We start from the raw sequence: 17,888 nt of genomic DNA on the forward strand, positions 1-17,888 counted from the left end.
AAACAAAAGGTTTGTTTTGGTTCCTTTGTAGCTTCACCTTGGGAGAATTTAGGTACTTACTGACACTTTGAAGGGACTTTAAGAAAACGGGAGGATTTTAGGAAGCAAAACATACCTACAGGCAGACACTACAAAACACCTGTAGGCCACTCTCTGTGATTGCCTGTTCTAGAATACAATAGTGAAAAAACTGTCATTGCTCTCCTCATTGCTTTCTTTTTTAGGTTATCAGCAGATATGTTTATAACGGTACTACATGGAGGTAAGCGTCTCCTGTCTCTAATATCCACAGGGAAACTTCGTACTCAGACAGGTGATAAAGTTATCTCTGTGACTTGTGGTTCCAGGTTATGTTTGTAAAAGGCAGGGTGGAAGGCAGTAGTTAATAAAATTTGTCAAATTTTTCATTGTGACAGTTTTCCAATGAAAAAAAATTGCTGTTTTAGATCAAAACAAAGATATGCATATGGAATTTTGCTAGAAGTTTTGGGTTTTCCCCACTGTGGTTTTCTTAACAAGTACACTTCAGTTATAAGTAAATATTTTTGAGCTTCAAAATGTTGTGGGTCTTTTTTTCCCACAAAACCAAAGAATGTCAATGAAAAAACCAGAGTTTCACACAGCGTTTCTTTTCATGCTCTGTTAATAGTTCCTTGGGAGGAAAGAACAAATAAAAAGAAGAGTGGTGCAACCATTGCTTTATTCTACTTCTGAAGTATGTACTGTTGATAGCTCTTTTTCTAGTGTTCTATGGAATCTTCTGGAAGTCCAGTGCTGTCTGGAGTAGCTGTGAAGTCCCCTCACATTTGGAAGGGTGCCATTTCCCTGAGACTGCTGATAAGAGTGATTGAGTGCAGGGTCACTTAATTTGGAATTTGGAGAAGGGTTACAGGGCTGTTGTTTTTTCTTCGGTTGCTTTGACTTATGCCTCTCCTAACAGAAAATGAAAAGGCCCTTTTCAACATTCAGTGTAAAGTTCAGCTTCTCTTGGAGAGCATCAAACGCTGCTGTGGCTGTGAGAAGGAAGGTATGGTTGAGTTCCCTGAAAAGGAACCTCTTTGGTTTATGTCTCTGTGTGTGGCTCTAAGTTCTGAAATGAGCTGGGTGGTTTCTGCTATTCTGTCTTCCAGTGTGAAACTGTCATCAAGCCTCCCAGTGTGTTAACAAAGCCAGATAATGTTCCCGATGGTGTTTGTGGCATTTACTGAGGCTGCCCTTGGCTGTGCTCATTATCTGGCTAATCCTTGCCTCTTACACATATACAGCTAGATACAGTGCTTTTAAATGCTGTTAGAAGAAAAGGTTCAATGAAAATGTCCGTCTGAAGAAAATGTCCAATGAGGATTTCATTACTATGCCAACACAATGAAATGTACTAACAACCTAGATCTACTGGCAGATTCTTTGCAGATTTTCACACTCAGTCCTTGAATACAGTCATGTTCATTAAGCTTATCAAGTTGCCACTAATAAACGTAACCATAATGGCTATCCATTGAATTCTCCTAGACCATAGCAAGTGCATTGTGTTACGAGCCCACAGCAAAAGAGGTTTGCACCAAGTTGTACGACCTAGTTTTTGCCTTAACTAAAAGCATACACATCGATGTGACTTGGCTGACTGACCGCTAGGATGAGAAGCAGATAATTATTTTGAGATGGTCCTGAATCATAGTACGCAGCTAAAATGCACCCAGACTTGGGCCGTTTTTCAGATGTGGATTACCTTTGCATAGCTGAGACACATCTTGAGTTTAACTGCCATAGCTCTTAGTAGCTTCCTGCCCTTGAACCCTGACCTAGACTTCTGCATGTTACAGGTGAAATTGAATTGGCGGATAAGAATGGCCAGGTGAAGAATTTGCTCCAGAACCAGGACCACTATGCCTCGCAGCTCCTGAGTGAAAGAGAGTTTTGTGTACTACTCAAAGTCACACGTATGTAAATTTGCAAATCTCTGTATTGGAGCTGCTTTTCTTTTCCTTTGTAGCTAAAGAAATACCCGCACACAGGTGAAGGTTGAAAGTTAAGGAGGATTTTTCTTCTGGATTCCCAGCCTGAGCCTCTGAGCATCCTTAGTCCCACTCAGAGACAATAGGAGCTAATGATGTTGAACACTTACTGAAGACAGAGCTAAGATACCAGAAATTGGACACCGAAATTAAGGCTGCTTTTGAAAATGTTCTAGTGGAAGTCAGGATTGCCTCCATGTAGGACAGAGATTTCCTCCTGATAGTCCCCTTTCTACCTCCAGGAAATGTTCTTTTGAAAGTTTCTGGTTTTAATACTGTGCTTTTATCTCTCACAGGACATGAAGGTTCCCAAGAAGCTGTTTTTACACCACTGCTGAAAGATCACAGCATTGTCACTCCAAAGTTCCTGGGTAGGTAGTCTGAACTAGATGTTTCTATAATCTTGTTCTCGAACATGAGAGGAGAAAATATCATATTAGTTGTGCTCCTAGGGAAGGAATAAAAGCCTGAAGTAAAGAAGGTGGTTTTTAATTTATAGTCAAAATGGGAAATCTTTATTTTCAAAACTAAGAAAACTAAAAATAACTAAAGACAAAAATGCTTGTTAATATCTTCCCATTGTGTGTGAGGTACTGGAGTCATAGATGACATGATGTGTACCACAGAAGTACAAGAATTACATGATCTTCTCTTACCAGCTACTTTTTCTTTTCTCTCTGCAGCTAAACTGGGGAAGTGGGAAGATTTGAAAGCGCCGCCTACCAGAGTGAAGTCCAGAAAACAGGGCAAACAAGCAATCTTGCTTTTGGAAGTTCCATCCACAGAAGGTGAGCCCCTGACCTGAATGAAATTAATACTTACACTTTCTTTGGGTCCCCAGCACCTATCCATGAGCGTATTGCGTTTCTACCACAGGTAAAAGGAGTCATTCACCACAGAGCATCAAGAATACAACTGTGGCTTCCCCTTCCAAAGAAATTGGGAAACTCTAATAATGGCAAATTGAAGGATTTGCTTGGTACTGAGTTTTGGAGGCCATCTTTATGCTTGTTGGTTTATTCCTTGATGAAACAATTTGCTGGGTTGTTTCCAGAAGCCTGGAATAGTAAATGCCTCATTCCTATGAGAAAAGAATTGTCTCACCGAGCTAGTTCATCAGTGAATGAGTGAAGCCAGGTACATGCTTAATAACTTTGCCAAATGAAGCTGTGATACTTGCAGATGCTGGGCTTGTATGGTGAATCACAGGAACTGGCAGAAGGACAAGCTGCAGCCCCCGGTTGGTTCATCTTTAACTCAGTGGTTTTATTTCTGGAATTGTTGAAGTATTCAATTAACAAGTCCTAGTACTTTTATCTCAACTTTTACCTGACCAGCTTCTATAAATAACTTTATAACTTCTCAGGTGGGTCACATCTCCATGGGATGGACCCTGTGCCATCTTTCACATACCTGTTGAATCAGCAGTCCTGCTGATTTGCTGTGCTACGTACTTGTATATGCAGCACAATGAGAAACATATTAAAACTGCGTATAAAAATTTAGATCATCTTGTAAAAGCTATAGATGAATGTTTCATCTTCAAGGTTCCTCTTAAAAAAAAAAAAGGCTGTAAAACTTAATCAGTGAGAACATAACTTTGTACAACACCCAGTGATACATTGATCTCGGATAAATTCACAAATGATTTTAAAGTTGCAACACTTGGTTTTATGTAACTCTTTTGTTGCTGAAAATATTTTGAATTAAAGAAAAACATCTCCAAAATGTATTTTTTAGGTGGCCCCCAACTACAAAAAGGGCTATTGGGACTCTCCAGTAAGATTCCCTACATGCTGGTGATCATACAGTGAAATTCAGGTGTACCTGTTTACGTGAGAACTGTATGACAGTCTTGGAAGTATTTAGCTCTTCATGTCATGGGAAAGTAGTATCCATATTTTCTACAAGGAACTGATGCTCAGGGGAAGATCTCAGTTACCCAGCAATTCAAAGTCCTACTCCTGGCTTTGGAAGTAAAAGCAGCAACTAATTTCTATTAAATTCAAGGAGGAAATCTGTGGTTACGGAGACACTGTATTCCTCTGCTTCAAATCCATCCAGTATAATGCCTGTTGTGTGTGTGTCATTTGTTCTGACATATTTTAATGCATACTTGGAATTCAGCAGGTAGTACGTCTTTTCTGTGAGATTTGCAGAGATTTGTTGTAGTAGTTCTACAACATGTAATACCTCGATGATAGACGAACAGTCACCGTAGATCATGTTACTGACTGCATTGTTGACTGCAGTTGCAAAAGGCATGAAGCAATGGAGCTGCAAAATGAGATTGTGCTGATACTAGGGAAGTGCAAAAATGGTGTCTGCTTTGGATTTGTGGAGATGTAAAATTTGTTGGGACACAGCATTTTTGTAAGGTAGCATCAGAAATACCAGTTACTTCAGTGGGAAATCTCTGCTTTCCCTTGAACTACGGAATGCAGGACAAAATCTTGTCTTAAAGTAAGTCAGGTATCCAGTCCAGTCATTAGAAGAACTGGAAGGAACTTGAACTGAGGAAGAGGAAACTTGGTTTTCTTTGTTACCTTTTACTGACTGGCAGTATTAGACCCTGAAAAAGAGAGACCAGGAAAATTCATTTATATCTACCAAAAGCAACAGGCATTGATTCCCAGTCTCCCCCTCGCCCATCTGTCAGCCAGTGTAAGTTCTGACAAATCAAAGCCCAAAATAGCAGAAAATATGCACTCCTCTCTGTGAGAAATCTGCTGCAGCCCATGACTCCTTTAAGCAACAAAGCAAACAACTCTGTATTTTGTAGTTCCAAAACCATACCAAGCGTCCACCTGTGGTATTCTTACTGGGAGAAAAGCCGCTAATAAGCCTACTTCTTGGAGCAAATTTGCCAAGCTAAACATAGATAAAGTGACGAATGTGGCATTAAAAAAGCTGGTGGTTTCCAGGTGCCCAGCTCTTAGTAAATTCTACTGGAGAGCCATTGTGCGTAGGTCTGACAGTTTGGCCTTTGTAAACGGTGCTGGGGAGGTGCTAGCTGATAACGGGGTTGTGGTCACCAAGGAGGTCAGCATGCTGTATAGGGCAAAGGCGTCTCGTAATGCTGGATGTTGAGGCCAGTCGCTTTTTGGTAGGTGTAAGAAACAGTGTTTTCAAAAGCAGCTTGCCTGAAGCACCAAGCTCTTTAGGATCCACAGACGGAGCTATACTGCAATGTTAAAAGGCAGGAAGGGTGAATTACCACAGTCCTACGTGTAGATCCTGGGCTAACAGCTTTTTGGAAAAGGGCCAGGTAATGAATGTGCTCACAAATGATAACCAGGGGAGACATCAGAGGGAAAAGTGGATATTCATGGTTTGGTTTTACATTACAACACTGCTGCAGAACCTAGACGTTGGAACTATAAAAAGACATGGTCCTCTCTTATTACGTGCTGCTGTGAAGTTGGATTTACTCCGCTTACATGAAATTTCAATATATTTTGCTATAGATAAGGTCAGGACCTGTGGAGTTTTTCTGGTCTTGTCAGAGAAGCCAGAATTAATTTTTTCTCTCCTAGCCAAAGAAGTGTTGTACACTAGGTAAGCAGTCCTTGAACTCTCTTCTGAAGAAATAATTTTAAATTTAAGATGTAAATGTTATTTGATCCATAGTAAGTCCATCAGCAAATGTCTTCCATCAATGATTTACCACCCTAAGGAGTTTTCCTGCAGCGTACTTACCTGTGCTTTGTAGGTCAGCAGTAACTAAGAATGACGAAGACTTTGTAGTGTTATAAACCCTTTGCTTACCTTGGCTTCTCCACCCTCTCTTAGCAAACTGCACTACCAAAACTCTTAGCTAAGCTCGGAAAAAAAGTATTCGCACAGCAGAATTACTCCCCTTAGGTTTTGTTCTTTTGTGGTTTTTTTTTTCTTCCTGGCATGTTCACCTTCTGGACTGGGAGGAAATTTGAGACTGGGTTGTGTAGATCCTGGACTCAAGGAGAAACTCACCTTGTGGAAGAGTTTAATCTCGGCAGCAAGCAAGCTGGATCCAGCTGCGATCTGAACAGGAGGCTGTGCAGCCAAGCGGCTCCTTCCCCTTCGAGTTACTATTCAGACTTCATCGGGTGGTGCTGAGGGGAAGCGGGGGCACTTCTCCTGCACCCCAGCTGACCTGCCCTGGTGTGTACCCTGTAAAGAAAGTTCAGTTACAGCTGGCCAGCTGCGAACTGGGAGGAGATTTGTCTTGGGAACATTCTGTCTGTTCAGGATGTAATGAACTTTCCTCCAAAGCAGCTCATACCTGGCTATGCCAGATGGAAATATAGAGTAATTCAAGCCTAATCTAATACAGTTGACTTGAGCCCCCTGGGAATTTAAAACAAAATTCATTTCAGCCACGGTGAAGAGACTGGTTCTAGCTAGGGCTGCACTGCTCCCAGCATGGCAAAGGAGTGGAGAGAGTTAAGACAGAGAAAGCCTAGAATGTTTCACAGAATGACTGACCTGGGCGCCTGAAATGAAATAGCAATATAACAGCATTGTGCTTCTGACCTCACATGAGGACTTGCATATGTAAATAGGGAAGTTGCTACAAGTAGCTGCTTTCTCCAGTTCTGCTGGTAAATGATTTGGGGTAAATCTGTTAATGTTTGTGCTTTGGGAATCTTTTGAACCTTGGTGGAAAATTGGAGCTGAGGTTGTTTGGACTATTAGCATAGGTTTATGCTCTCCTTTCTCCACAACTGTTTTTTAGGTAAATGGAGCCAGCTGACAGCATTACATCAGGTTGCTTCTCCAAATCTTGGGGGAATTCAGGCCTCCAATTCTAGAAAGCACACGGACCTCCTTAGATGTACAGAGTTGTACTGTAAGTTAGCAGTCTCCCCATCAGCACATCCAATGAATATTTCTTTGCGTGACAGTACGTTAACTTTCAAAACTAATAAAAAGGCTGGTTTTGAGCCCTTTCTGATCACAGGCACCTTATTATATACTAGGAAGAAACAGATCCATTTTCCTGGGACAAAATCCCTGCCTGGACTTCAGTTACTGTCTGTTACAATCCCATAGGAAATTACATTTGAAATGTACTTTGCCTTTAAGTCACTCTTTTGGAGTGACTTTATTTTTTGGGGAAAATACCCTACCAAATCAAAACCCTGCAGGGGGAAAAGGGAGGTCTTCATGGATAAGAGGTTTTGTTTACTAGGGACATCAAAGATGGTCAAACAAAGTGATCACATTAGATCCAAGGGAAGTTACTAAACTGCTGCAATTTAGGAACTGGCACCTGGAGACTGGAATAATCTGAGAGAATGTCCCTGCACTGTCTTTTTTGGGCTGTCTCAGTATTCTGTTGTTGAAAGTAATAACCTGACCCTCCCATTAGCACTCTTTTTGACCAAGGGAGTTTGCAAAAGCTTTCGCTGTCTCCAAGCTGTTCTCTGCAAGGTTTTATTGTGATCTTTGTGATCTGTTGCTGTGCACCTCTTGGCCTAGTTTGCCATTGCTTTGGCTCTTGCCCTTGTTCAGGTCTGCATAGTCTTGTCCTTTTCTTGTCTTGATAAGGCAGTACTTACAAACTGAAATTCTCCTCTCACAAACCAGCCTTTTCTTTTTTCTTTAAGAAAGGAGAAGGCTACAGGGAACTAATGCTGTAGGCATCTTTAAAATTAAAAATAGCTGTATGTGTATTTTTCTTCCTCTTTCTGTCACATAACTGTAGTGTTTCTGCATGGCTGCTTCTTCCTCCCAGCCCTTCCTGCAGGCAGGTAGCAGAACCAAGCTCAAAATCAAACAGATACAAAGCACTGCTGTGAATGGTCTCTGAACTTTAACTCTTCCCCTTCCCCGACTCTGTGGCACCACTTTTGCCCCCAGGAGAAGTAAAGGTAGCTTCTTCAGGCTGTTGGGCTTTCTGCTTTGGGGGAATTTCCTACACTTTGTCTTGTGGATCTTATCTACTCTCTTACTCAACATATTCTGTTTTTTATTTGTGCAGAACTGATACACTGCTGAGCTGTTTGATATAGTCCATCCATTCAACACACCTTTGCATTCCTCCCTCTGTCCATCTTTCTCCCCATCCTTATCGCTCTCATGACTCTGCTAAGCGCATTTCTACACTTTGGTTAGGATTCACGGATCAGGACTGTTCCTGTTTAAGTGCATGCTCTTTGAAATTTGCAGACCACTCAGACTGCCAGGGAATTCATTGAGATTTTGACTTAACACCTGGAAAACGGGCCTAGAGACTGGGTGAGATATGCCAGGAATTCTACCAGAAGTAAGTTTACTCACATGATAAATAGGACTGTTCGTGGGATTTTCATCAGCAGAGAACCCTTCAGAGAAGTTACAGAAAGATAACTCAATTCTCTCCTTACTTTCTTTCATTTTCTTCCGTCTCCCTGCAGTTCATGTCGCTTGCCGTGTGTTCGTGTCTCCCTCCTTTGTTCTGTATTTTCCTAATTCATTTCTGTTTTTCAGCTTCTTGTTGTAGTTATCTTGGTTTCTGAGTGATTCTCTCTGGCATTTAAAATCTGTGAATTGTTAGCGTCAGTTCGGTGTGATAAAACTGAGTTCCATATTCTCGCCCTAAGCCTCTGATTGTAATATAGGAGGCAGACAGTTAAGTGTCATAGACTTACCTGAGCCATTTTGCTTCATTTACTTCCCTGCTGAGTGCACAAAGTCTTCATGTCTGCCAGCTGTAGTTGTGAAGGATTTTTCTATGCTGCTGGAACTTCATCTCTGCTGACTCAGCCTGCATGACAGGGAGGGACCAGAGAGCTGTCAGAGCCTGGGGCAGCAGTGGTACATGGAGGTGAGAGGATCTGCTGGTACTGGGGAGGAGAGAGAGCCCAGGCTATCTGTGCATGCAGTCTCTCCCCCTCCCCTGCTGGTACCAGCACATTCTCCTTAGTCAGGTTCAGGCTGGTGCCAGAATTTTTTCTTCTTCTTCTTCTTCTTTTTTTTTGGGGGGGGTGTGTGTGTGTGAGGGGGGGGTTGTTTTTTTGTTTGTTTTGGTTTGGTTTTGGGGGTTTTTTTGTTTGTTTGTTTGTGGGTTTTTTGTTGTTGTTTTGCATGAAATAATCTGTTTTCCCACACAGTTAAAGGTCACACCAGTTCCTGCAGCTGAAGGACACCTGTTAGTGGGAGCCTTTTCAAAGGCATGGCTTTGAGCTGTGTCCCCTTTCTGTCCCTGTCACAGAAAGGCCAGAAGGGACAGTTAAGGGGAGTCTTCCAGTATGCTGTTGACCGGTGGCATTATTGAGACAAGCCTGCCTGACATAATGCGGACTTAACAGAAGGCCAGTGTATCTAGGGGAAAGAGGAGCTAAGTGAGAGATTCTTGTGTAAAAATAAGTTTCATATCTAGAGAAGGAATTCTTGTTTGGAAGTCCCTTTCAGCCAGGGACTATTCTATGTGTTCAGATCTTTTCACAAAGATAGATATGGTGTATTTTCTTCCTAGTCAATCACTTGTGTAGCACCCTGATCCTGTAAATCATTTGTTCAAGACAGACAACTTGTATTGGTTGTTGTATTGTATTGGTACAATATTAGGTATTGTACTCATGCAACATTTTCAAAACTCTGCTGTGCAACATTTTGCCATCAAACTGCAGATCTGTGGTAGAGCTTGACAGTTTTCAGGTATCTTCTTGAGTCCACAGAACAGCATACAGTGATGCTTCGTGTGAGGGCAAGCAGAGATTCCAGAGGGAAGTGGCCCTGAAAGTGTTAGTGCTACCTATGAAAGAAAATTGGAATAGTTTCTGAGTATGTAAAACAAACTTGTACTGGTCTAAATAAGGCCAGCAGCAGAGATGCAGCACTGTAGGAAGCAATGTGTGTGGGTAGCAGCTGCTCCATTGGAAAGCCTGGTCTAGGATGGTGAGGCAGTCATACAGGGCTTCAGACCTGGCAAACGCACAGCATAGGAATGTCTGCCCGAGAGGCTAGGCTTGTACAGAAAAATGTGGTTTTTCTTGTAGTTTCTCAGTTGTGTAGCCCAAAAAGTTGTCTGTTTTCCCGTTTTACGAGAGTGGTGGCTGGAGAAGTATGGAGACTATGTGGGGCTGGAACAGTGGGACAGAACAGAAGTGCTGAATAAATGAAGAATTCATAGGTTGGAAAAATAAATAATGCAATCACTTCCAATATTTTTATTGGTGAGATAGTTTCAGGTTAGGGCATTTCTTGCCTGCTGACAGTAGGTGACTGATAAAATACCTTTTGCTTTTCCCGCTGAGATTGGAATGAGATTGGGCCAAATGGGTTTTAATCTAACAGTGGGGTTACACTACAGTGTACAAAAAGGGCCAGTTACAGACTCTTTCTTGGGGTGAAATTTGGAGGAACAGAGGCTTAGCAGTAGTTGATTTGTGTGCGAAGCTTCAAAGCCACGCTATTGGTATCATAGTTGTTATAAAATCACTATTTTTCTTCACGTTAAAAAATGATCTGTTAAGTTGAACAGACCTCAGGTACCATGACAGCACATGGGTTTGTTGACTTGCAGGGGAGAGATTTCATAGTTGTCAAACTCGCTTCGTTCAGCAGAGAAATCTGTTACCATTTTTACTGATTTTTTTTTTTTTATCTTTTCTGCCTATTTTACACCTAAGCGCATGTTTCTTGTCCTGAAGAATGTTTATCACATTCATCTTGGAAGCTCTTGGGCACAGAGAAAAGCTTCTACTTCATGGCTGTAAGTCTTGCTGGTGCACAGTCTGGTTTTGTGCTTGCAGTTTCAGCAGGGCTGTCTGCCTGCAGGGAGTTAAACACATCCCCCGCAGAATTGGAGGCTGCATTTGCTTATTGCCCATCTCTGCTGCATTTGCACATCTTGCTGCTGATCGGAACGGGCTTTGGTGTACTGCTCCCTCCTTCTGGAAGTTCCTTGTTCATACTAGATATAAAAGTCTATCTTTCTTCAGTTAATAACCTGGATGCTTTAGGAGTATAAATACTGCAATGTATCTGTTCCAAAGTGTATTTATTTAGCAAAACACATCCCTGAGAAAGGGCGGGAGCGCACAGGTGGTGCACGCAGGTGCCTCCCGGGCTGGGGCGGGCGGGCAGGGCAGCCCACCCGAGCCCACCACTCCTTGGCGGGCATTGGGCACAGCTGTGCAGCGCTGTTGTCCAGGCACCCGCAGTGCCCTGGATGGATTCGCTCCTGCTGTATGTCTCAGCGGGCAAGGAATATTTGGCCGTGCTGCTGCACTTGTGCTTTCTGGGCTGTGGTTGTGGTAAGTCCTCAGGCAGGGTTTGGGGGGGCCGGTGGCAGAGCCTCCTGTGGTGACCTGAGGCTGCCCTTCACCTCAGGGAGGGCTTGGTGAGGGGCCGGCCGTGGTTCCTGTGAGCTTGGGGCCCTTCTTTCACCGCCTGGCCGTGCAGCTTAGGAGAAATGGAGCGCGAGTTGTCTTCACCCATGACTAACAGCAGCCGTGGGCAGCCACCAGCCAGCTGTACCTGTGGCGATCCTGAGGTCGGGATATCTTCCTTGGAAGAGCCGTGGCTTTGCCAGGCTCCCCAGCGGCTCCCGGAGGCACAGGCAGCCCCAGGCTCAGGTCCTAGAGGCGGGCTACCTTGCTGTTCTTAAACCCTCAGCAGTTAACACTTTCCAGCTCTCTTTCACAGACATCTTGTTATCATTCTGTTTTTTCAAGAAATAGAACAGTGCTTTTTATTGTTTGTTTCAGATTTTTGCTTGAAATTTTTATGAAACACAGGACAGAAAGAATTAGTCTTCTAGTCTTTTCAGAAAGAATCATTGCCTGTTGCAATTCATTTTCCAATTAAAGTGGCATTAGTTGAAAAACACGGTGGTGTTTCAGAGTAGGTTGTTAAATAAAAGACATAGTTCTGGACTGTTTGGGGGGATTGCTGCTTTGCTGTACAGGTCTGCTAGAAAATCCATGTTTGTCCTTAAATCCAATGTGTTGCCCTGACTGGGCTAGTGGGCTTTCCGCTTGAAATTCCTAGCAAAACACTTCAAGGGTTTAGCAGCACCAAACCAGCTAAAGTTGATTCCAGTTGAGCTTTGTTTCCCAAATAGCATGCTTAGTAATGTGAGCATTTAAATGATGCCAAATGAGCTTTGAAGATAGCATCTTGCAGGTAACAAATGGTAGGTCATGTTGATGCGGTGATTATGGTTAGTCAGAGAATCTGCCAGGTAGACAAGTGCTGGGGGTAAATACCTTTGCATCTAGTATTTCTGTGTTTATTTTGTTTTCACTTATGGCCTCAAATTTTGCACCTTCAAGTTAAAACTCATCTTTCAGCCTAAAAATAAACTTCACAATGTGGAGTTGAAGGAAACTCAACTACAGTCTGAGCAAGAAATTGAGTGTCATTATAAATGCAAACTACATTGTGCTTTCTGGTTCTGTTACCTGGAATTAGATGGATTGAGTGATTATGGGGTGTGCAGTACTGCCAGAAAATATCTGTTCCCGGGGGGTCTTTCACACTGGACTAGTTTTTCAGTCATTGCAAAATAATGTTTTGGAAAAAGTTCATGAACTGACCTGGTTAAAGCAGGTGTAATAAGGCATGACTTAGGAGAAGGTGTTTTTCATCTGCGAAAATCTCTAGTATCTGAAGAAATTAATGCAGCCAGCTTAACAATGTCTGAGAGTTTTTGTCAGAGGATGGGGCTGGAACAAATCATCGGGGTCTCTGTAAGTCAGGATGCCCTAGACTGTGTAATGCTAAAGAAATTTCAGACGCTACGTCAAGGCCCAAGAGTGGCACCATAATCATACTCTGTAAGTGCAATGTTGTCTCTTTCCTTTTGGCTTACGTGCATGTTTACGTGAATTTACTTTGCTACATCACAGATCTGCAGTAAGGCCCTTGAGAATTTGTTAACCCTCATGAGTAGCCAGCCCAGAGTTCTTTGTGTGGTGGTGCACCAGCAGTAGTCTCTTGAATTACAAGAGTAAATGGACTGTGAGTTGGGTGTGTCTTTCTAGCATCATTGTGATCATTTCTGTTTTCAGTAAGTGTTGATACTGTAGTGAGAACAGTAGTGGGCTGCAAATGTTTGCAGGAGAAGATTAATTTCTGTGTTTTCCTTCCTCTTCTAGTGGAGATACATGTGGGCCAGCAGTGTCATGGTGTCTGCTGAAGAGGTTCCTTGCACTCTAGAGGTGGTGCTGCCAGAAAAGGTAGTAAGAACAACTTTCACTGTATAATTTGGCTACAGTTTTTGTTTCAAAATGTGAACCTGCCTATGAATTAACGACAGCGAAGGCACTCTCCACCTCATAGGAATACAAGTCTGCACTGTATCCCTCCAGTCTTCACTGAAACCTCAACATCGTGTGTTGAAATCTCAAACAATTCCTCAGCTCTTGCATTGTATTATGTGGTTAAAAATTTAATACTTTGATTTCCTAGTTGTTAATTATTTTGAGAGGGGATGAGTATCCTACATGAGGTCTACAAAACTGATTTACAGGGAAGGGAATGTGCTCCACGTATAGTCATCACTGAAAAGTCTGCATACTACACTTAGATGTTACATGTGTCTCTTCTGCTACTGCCAAAATCAGTTTTGCATTTGAGCAGAAGGGAGAATTCAGACCTGCCATGCATAAGGACTTTAGCTCTTACACAGTTGTGGTGGAAGGTAAGTATTACTATTTGTTACCGTCCTGAAGCTTGACTAACCCCAAGATAAATTGCTCATAACTCTGACTTGTTCAAAATCTGTGTGTTAGGAAGTATAATATAAAATTCCACTGTCTAACTCTAGTACGGAGCCTAGTTATGAATAAATTTTTGAGCAACGTACTAACAGGGCCAAGAGACAGACCTCACGACAGAGAAACTAGTACAGTTTGCCTGCCTGTGTAGCTTTTTACGTACTACATTGCACAGCAGCTTTTGCCATCCTTAAATTCCTTTCTCCTTTGCTGCAGAGTAGCACTTTGCTGTAAGCCAGCTCTCCCTTTTCATCTTGCTTGCTTCTTGACCAGAATGCAGGAACTGTCTAGTAACATAGCAGGTGAAAGGGGAAAGGTAGTTGGGTTTCTTGGAGGTGTGAGGGTGCGATGGTGAGAGCTAGTTTAAACTAGAGAAAACCGTGCCAAGAAGCTGTTGTTAAAAGAAGCAAAAAAAGGAGGTAAAGGAAAGCTATGAAGTTCAGTGTAATCAGTAGGGACATCTGACCTGTCTAGTCTGGCTGAGGCTGGAGCAAGAAAGCACAGTTTTGTGTTAAAGAAAAATTTCTCAGTTTATGAGCTAAGTAAATTAACTCTTGGCATGCTTGCAACATAGTTGTAGGCAGAAAAGAAACAGCCTGCTTGAAGGTATATTAACTTACAGTTCAAAATCTGCTTTTCTCTATTGTATATCTTTGAGTTATTGCTACTTGACTGAGGTAGAGCAATGTTTATTCCTGTTGAGGCTGCAGAACTGACTAAAGGAATTTACAAGAACTGAGTGGAGGATTTGCATTTTCTTTTTGTTTTAGTGTTTAGCACAGGAGTATTTCTCATGGTCCCTGGTTATGGTTCCTACATGTTTTCTCACCCCTCGATGATAATAATAATAATAATGGTGTGCATGTAGTAGTAAGAAACCTATGCAAGATTGAAGGCTCCTTGTGATAAAGATGGTGCAAGGCTAAATGAAAAAGCAGTACATAGTCCTGAGCAGGAAAGTAAATTATCTTCCTTCCCAGCTATAATATAAAGATCCTGCCAGCTTAGTTTTTCAGATTCTGGATTACAGAGTGTGTATTCTGCCCAGATTTTGAATTTAACTGAATGTCTATAACGTTTTTGATTTGGGAGGTACTAGAACATGAAGATGCTATGTCATGCTGTGGTGAATATCTTTAACCTGCTCACAAATGGGATACAAACCAGATTAAATAGAATAAATGATGCAGTAGTAAGTGTAAGAATTGATGTGTGATATTGCCACTTAAAAACCCATTATGAGATTGGAGGGAGGATGCCTGTGTGTGTATCTGAGTTGCTTCGGTTTGCAACTGGATTTTACCACCTTCTTGGCACTTTTCCTTGTGAACAGTCTTAACATTGTTGGGTACAGCAATGTTCTCTGAGTTTATTGGGTTAAAGGAGGCCTGTGTTTGAGGACAGTTCCACATTCGCTTGCATCAGATACCATAACCTCATGCCTTAGTTAATGTCAGCAGAGGATGGTTATACTGGACCAGGAGGTCCTACCTGCTGTTTCCCCGCACATGCTGTTATGCAATGGCCTGTCTTGTCTTGTGCAGTAATTCCCAGACTTACGAGTTCTAACACACATTTTGCATGCCAGTGAGTGAATGTGGGATTCATTCTTTCCACGCCTATGGCTTCTTTGTCTGTTTTGCCTTAATGTTTTTGAGATCTTTTGTAATACTGGAAAGTCTCTTAGATTTAGAAATGGTGAATCTGTCTTTAGGCGTTTGTGGGCTTTGCCCTTCTTGGAAATGATGTTAATCTTCTGATTTCTTAACTTGTCTTTTCAGTTGCTTTGCAAACCTTCAATTTGGACTTTCTGCTCAGGCATTGATACAGTAAAACAGATTGCAAAGTACATCTTGTCCTCTCAACAAAACGTTGGTGTGATGGAGTCATAGGCAGCTGAACTATAGAGCTGTTAGTTTGCCTACTACTCTTAGCCTCTGAAAAGGGCTTTGAACTAAAGCAACATTTGAAATGTAAAGGAGCATTTGTTGGCAGCTCTTGTTAAAAGCAAAACTGACTCTACAAGTACGAGAGCAAACTATTTCAGAATCATTTGCTGATTTTGAGGTTTTTGCTCCAGACCATCAGCTGGTTTTTTGGTTTTGGGTTTTTTTTTTCTGTAACTGATCGTCTAGGTGGGTATTTTTCCCTAAAATTGTTATACATGCAGGAAGTGTGATGCCGCAGTTCCTCCCCACTCACTTTTTCACAGAGGGGATATGGAGACATACATTTGCTAGTTTTCCAGATATGACAGAATTCTTTTGCTCTTCTTTCACGAGTATATGTGGATGCTAAAATGGATGCATCACATCCATCTTTTAAGTTTTCCTATTAAAACACTTCCTCTCCTCTCCCCCCCCCTTGATTTTTTTTTTCCAACTTGCATTACTTTGTTTCCTCCTGATTTCTTTGTTTGACTCTTCTTCAAGCCAGAGGCATCAATGTGTCAGAGTTCTCTCTGGTACTGGGGAGGATTAAATGGTTTGTAATACAGCAAAAGAAGAATGTTCCTATGTTGTAAAACTGTCACTTGGCCTTGAAATCCTGGAAGATTCCTCTTCTGTAGCTCTGTGCTTTCGTCAGTCTCTTTTGCTGTGTTGGGAGATTCTGAGATTCTCTGTATACAATTTCATGAGTATGTTTTTGTTTTGCATTAGCAGCAAAATGGTATGTTGGCTGTGAATGTAGTCAGAGGTGCTGAAGTACTCGGAGTAACAAAGGGAGGCCAGAAACAAAACTGCCCTGTTGCTGGCAGTGTTTAGAGATAGTACTCTCCTGTTCTTCCAGAGTGATGTGTTTATGAGGTGGTAACTACCACAAGTTGGAGCACAAAAAGATAAATTTCTTTTTGTAAGAATTTGTTGTAGATTTGGTCTTCGACCAGCGGGAGGAAACAGACTCTTCACTCTTTAGATGGTTTTGCAGAGCAACCGCTGCATTTCTCAGTGCTTTTAGAGTCTTGTATATTCTCTGAGTGAACAACCTGTTATCTTTCCCACAAGCTTTTTTCAAGAAAATGTGTTTTGTTTTTGAAGGAAAACAAACGTAGCTATATTCTTTCCTGGTTCTGTGCGGGAACTGCCCCCACATTGTGCAAAACCTGCCCCCCTTTTTCTTTCCTCTTCCTGTCTGTATTCGAACATGTCATTTTGGCCAAGTACTGCGGATCTATAGATGGTGGAAAGCAGGTTATGTTGCCTCGCCCATATAGCTTCTCCTCATATTTTTCCTGTGTTTTAAGCAGAAGACAAAACAAATCAGTCCTGACTACTGACAAATGACAAGGTGTTGAAATGAGTCAGCTTGGCACCTCACATACTTGTCATTGGTGTGTTACAGGGTTGCATTACCAAGTGATAGGCAGCACATGTATCTGGAATTTGGACTCACCCATTGTTTATATGCTTATTTTTTGTTGTTCTTCCTTTGTAATTCCTGTTCTTTGTGTCTATATGTGAAAAACACTGGTATCTAGTATAATTGATACTCACTGTAATACCCAGCCAGGTATTAAGGAGAGGAGTTTTGAGGAGGGAGGCTCACAAAATGCAAAGTAGCTTCTAGCACGTAAGGGTGTGGACTTTTGGGAACAGGCAGGCTTTAGGCTGGAAAACGCGCTTCTTTTTCCCCTCCCTCAGTTTTTCTCTTGGTTTCTTTCTCGTTGGTAATCCCTATTGACGTTTGCTGCAACGGGAGTTCTCTTTCTACCCCTCTTTCTTCTCTAAAGCTTGTCTAGACTTGTATTTGAATGTGAATTATCAACCTACATTATTTATCGTTTGCTTTAACATTGGTAAAGCCTTTGTCTAAACAAGATGTGGTACCTACTGGTTCTTGCTAAAATGACCTTATTAAAGATGTGAACTTTAACTGTTCCTATCTAATGCATACTAAGGTCTGTTTTGCCAGAGGTTGTGGCCTTTGGAAAGTAAGTATTGAATTTGGTATCTCAAAGTGTTCAAATCGACTGGTTGTGCCTTTTGTTTTCAAGATACATTTATCAAAACTGAACAGGTATTTGAAGTATGATAGCCTGTTAATGGGGGGCAAAAAAAGCGGGTGTGCACTACTTCGCTCTTTGACCTGGCAGAGGTTAGGTCCTTTCCTGTTCCACTCAGTTTCTCTTAGTCTTTATAAGAAAATAAGATGGAGAACTGTTTTCTGGAAAAAGTTTTATTATCAA

The 17,888-nt window shown here is 41.9% G+C and overlaps 1 protein-coding gene across 1 annotated transcript; it reads left to right on the forward strand.

The window, feature by feature from the left end:
• The first annotated feature begins 237 nt into the window (after positions 1–237).
• On the forward strand, positions 238–2,817 carry LOC142595402 (uncharacterized protein CXorf65 homolog). The gene is made up of 5 exons (XM_075723399.1): positions 238–262; positions 941–1,027; positions 1,821–1,937; positions 2,309–2,383; positions 2,696–2,817. Exons 1-5 carry the CDS (start codon positions 238–240, stop codon positions 2,815–2,817), a joined length of 426 nt encoding a protein of 141 aa, XP_075579514.1.
• The last annotated feature ends 15,071 nt before the right edge of the window (positions 2,818–17,888 follow it).

This window comes from Pelecanus crispus, chromosome 19, assembly GCF_030463565.1.
Source record: "Pelecanus crispus isolate bPelCri1 chromosome 19, bPelCri1.pri, whole genome shotgun sequence".
Lineage (NCBI taxonomy): Eukaryota > Metazoa > Chordata > Aves > Pelecaniformes > Pelecanidae > Pelecanus > Pelecanus crispus.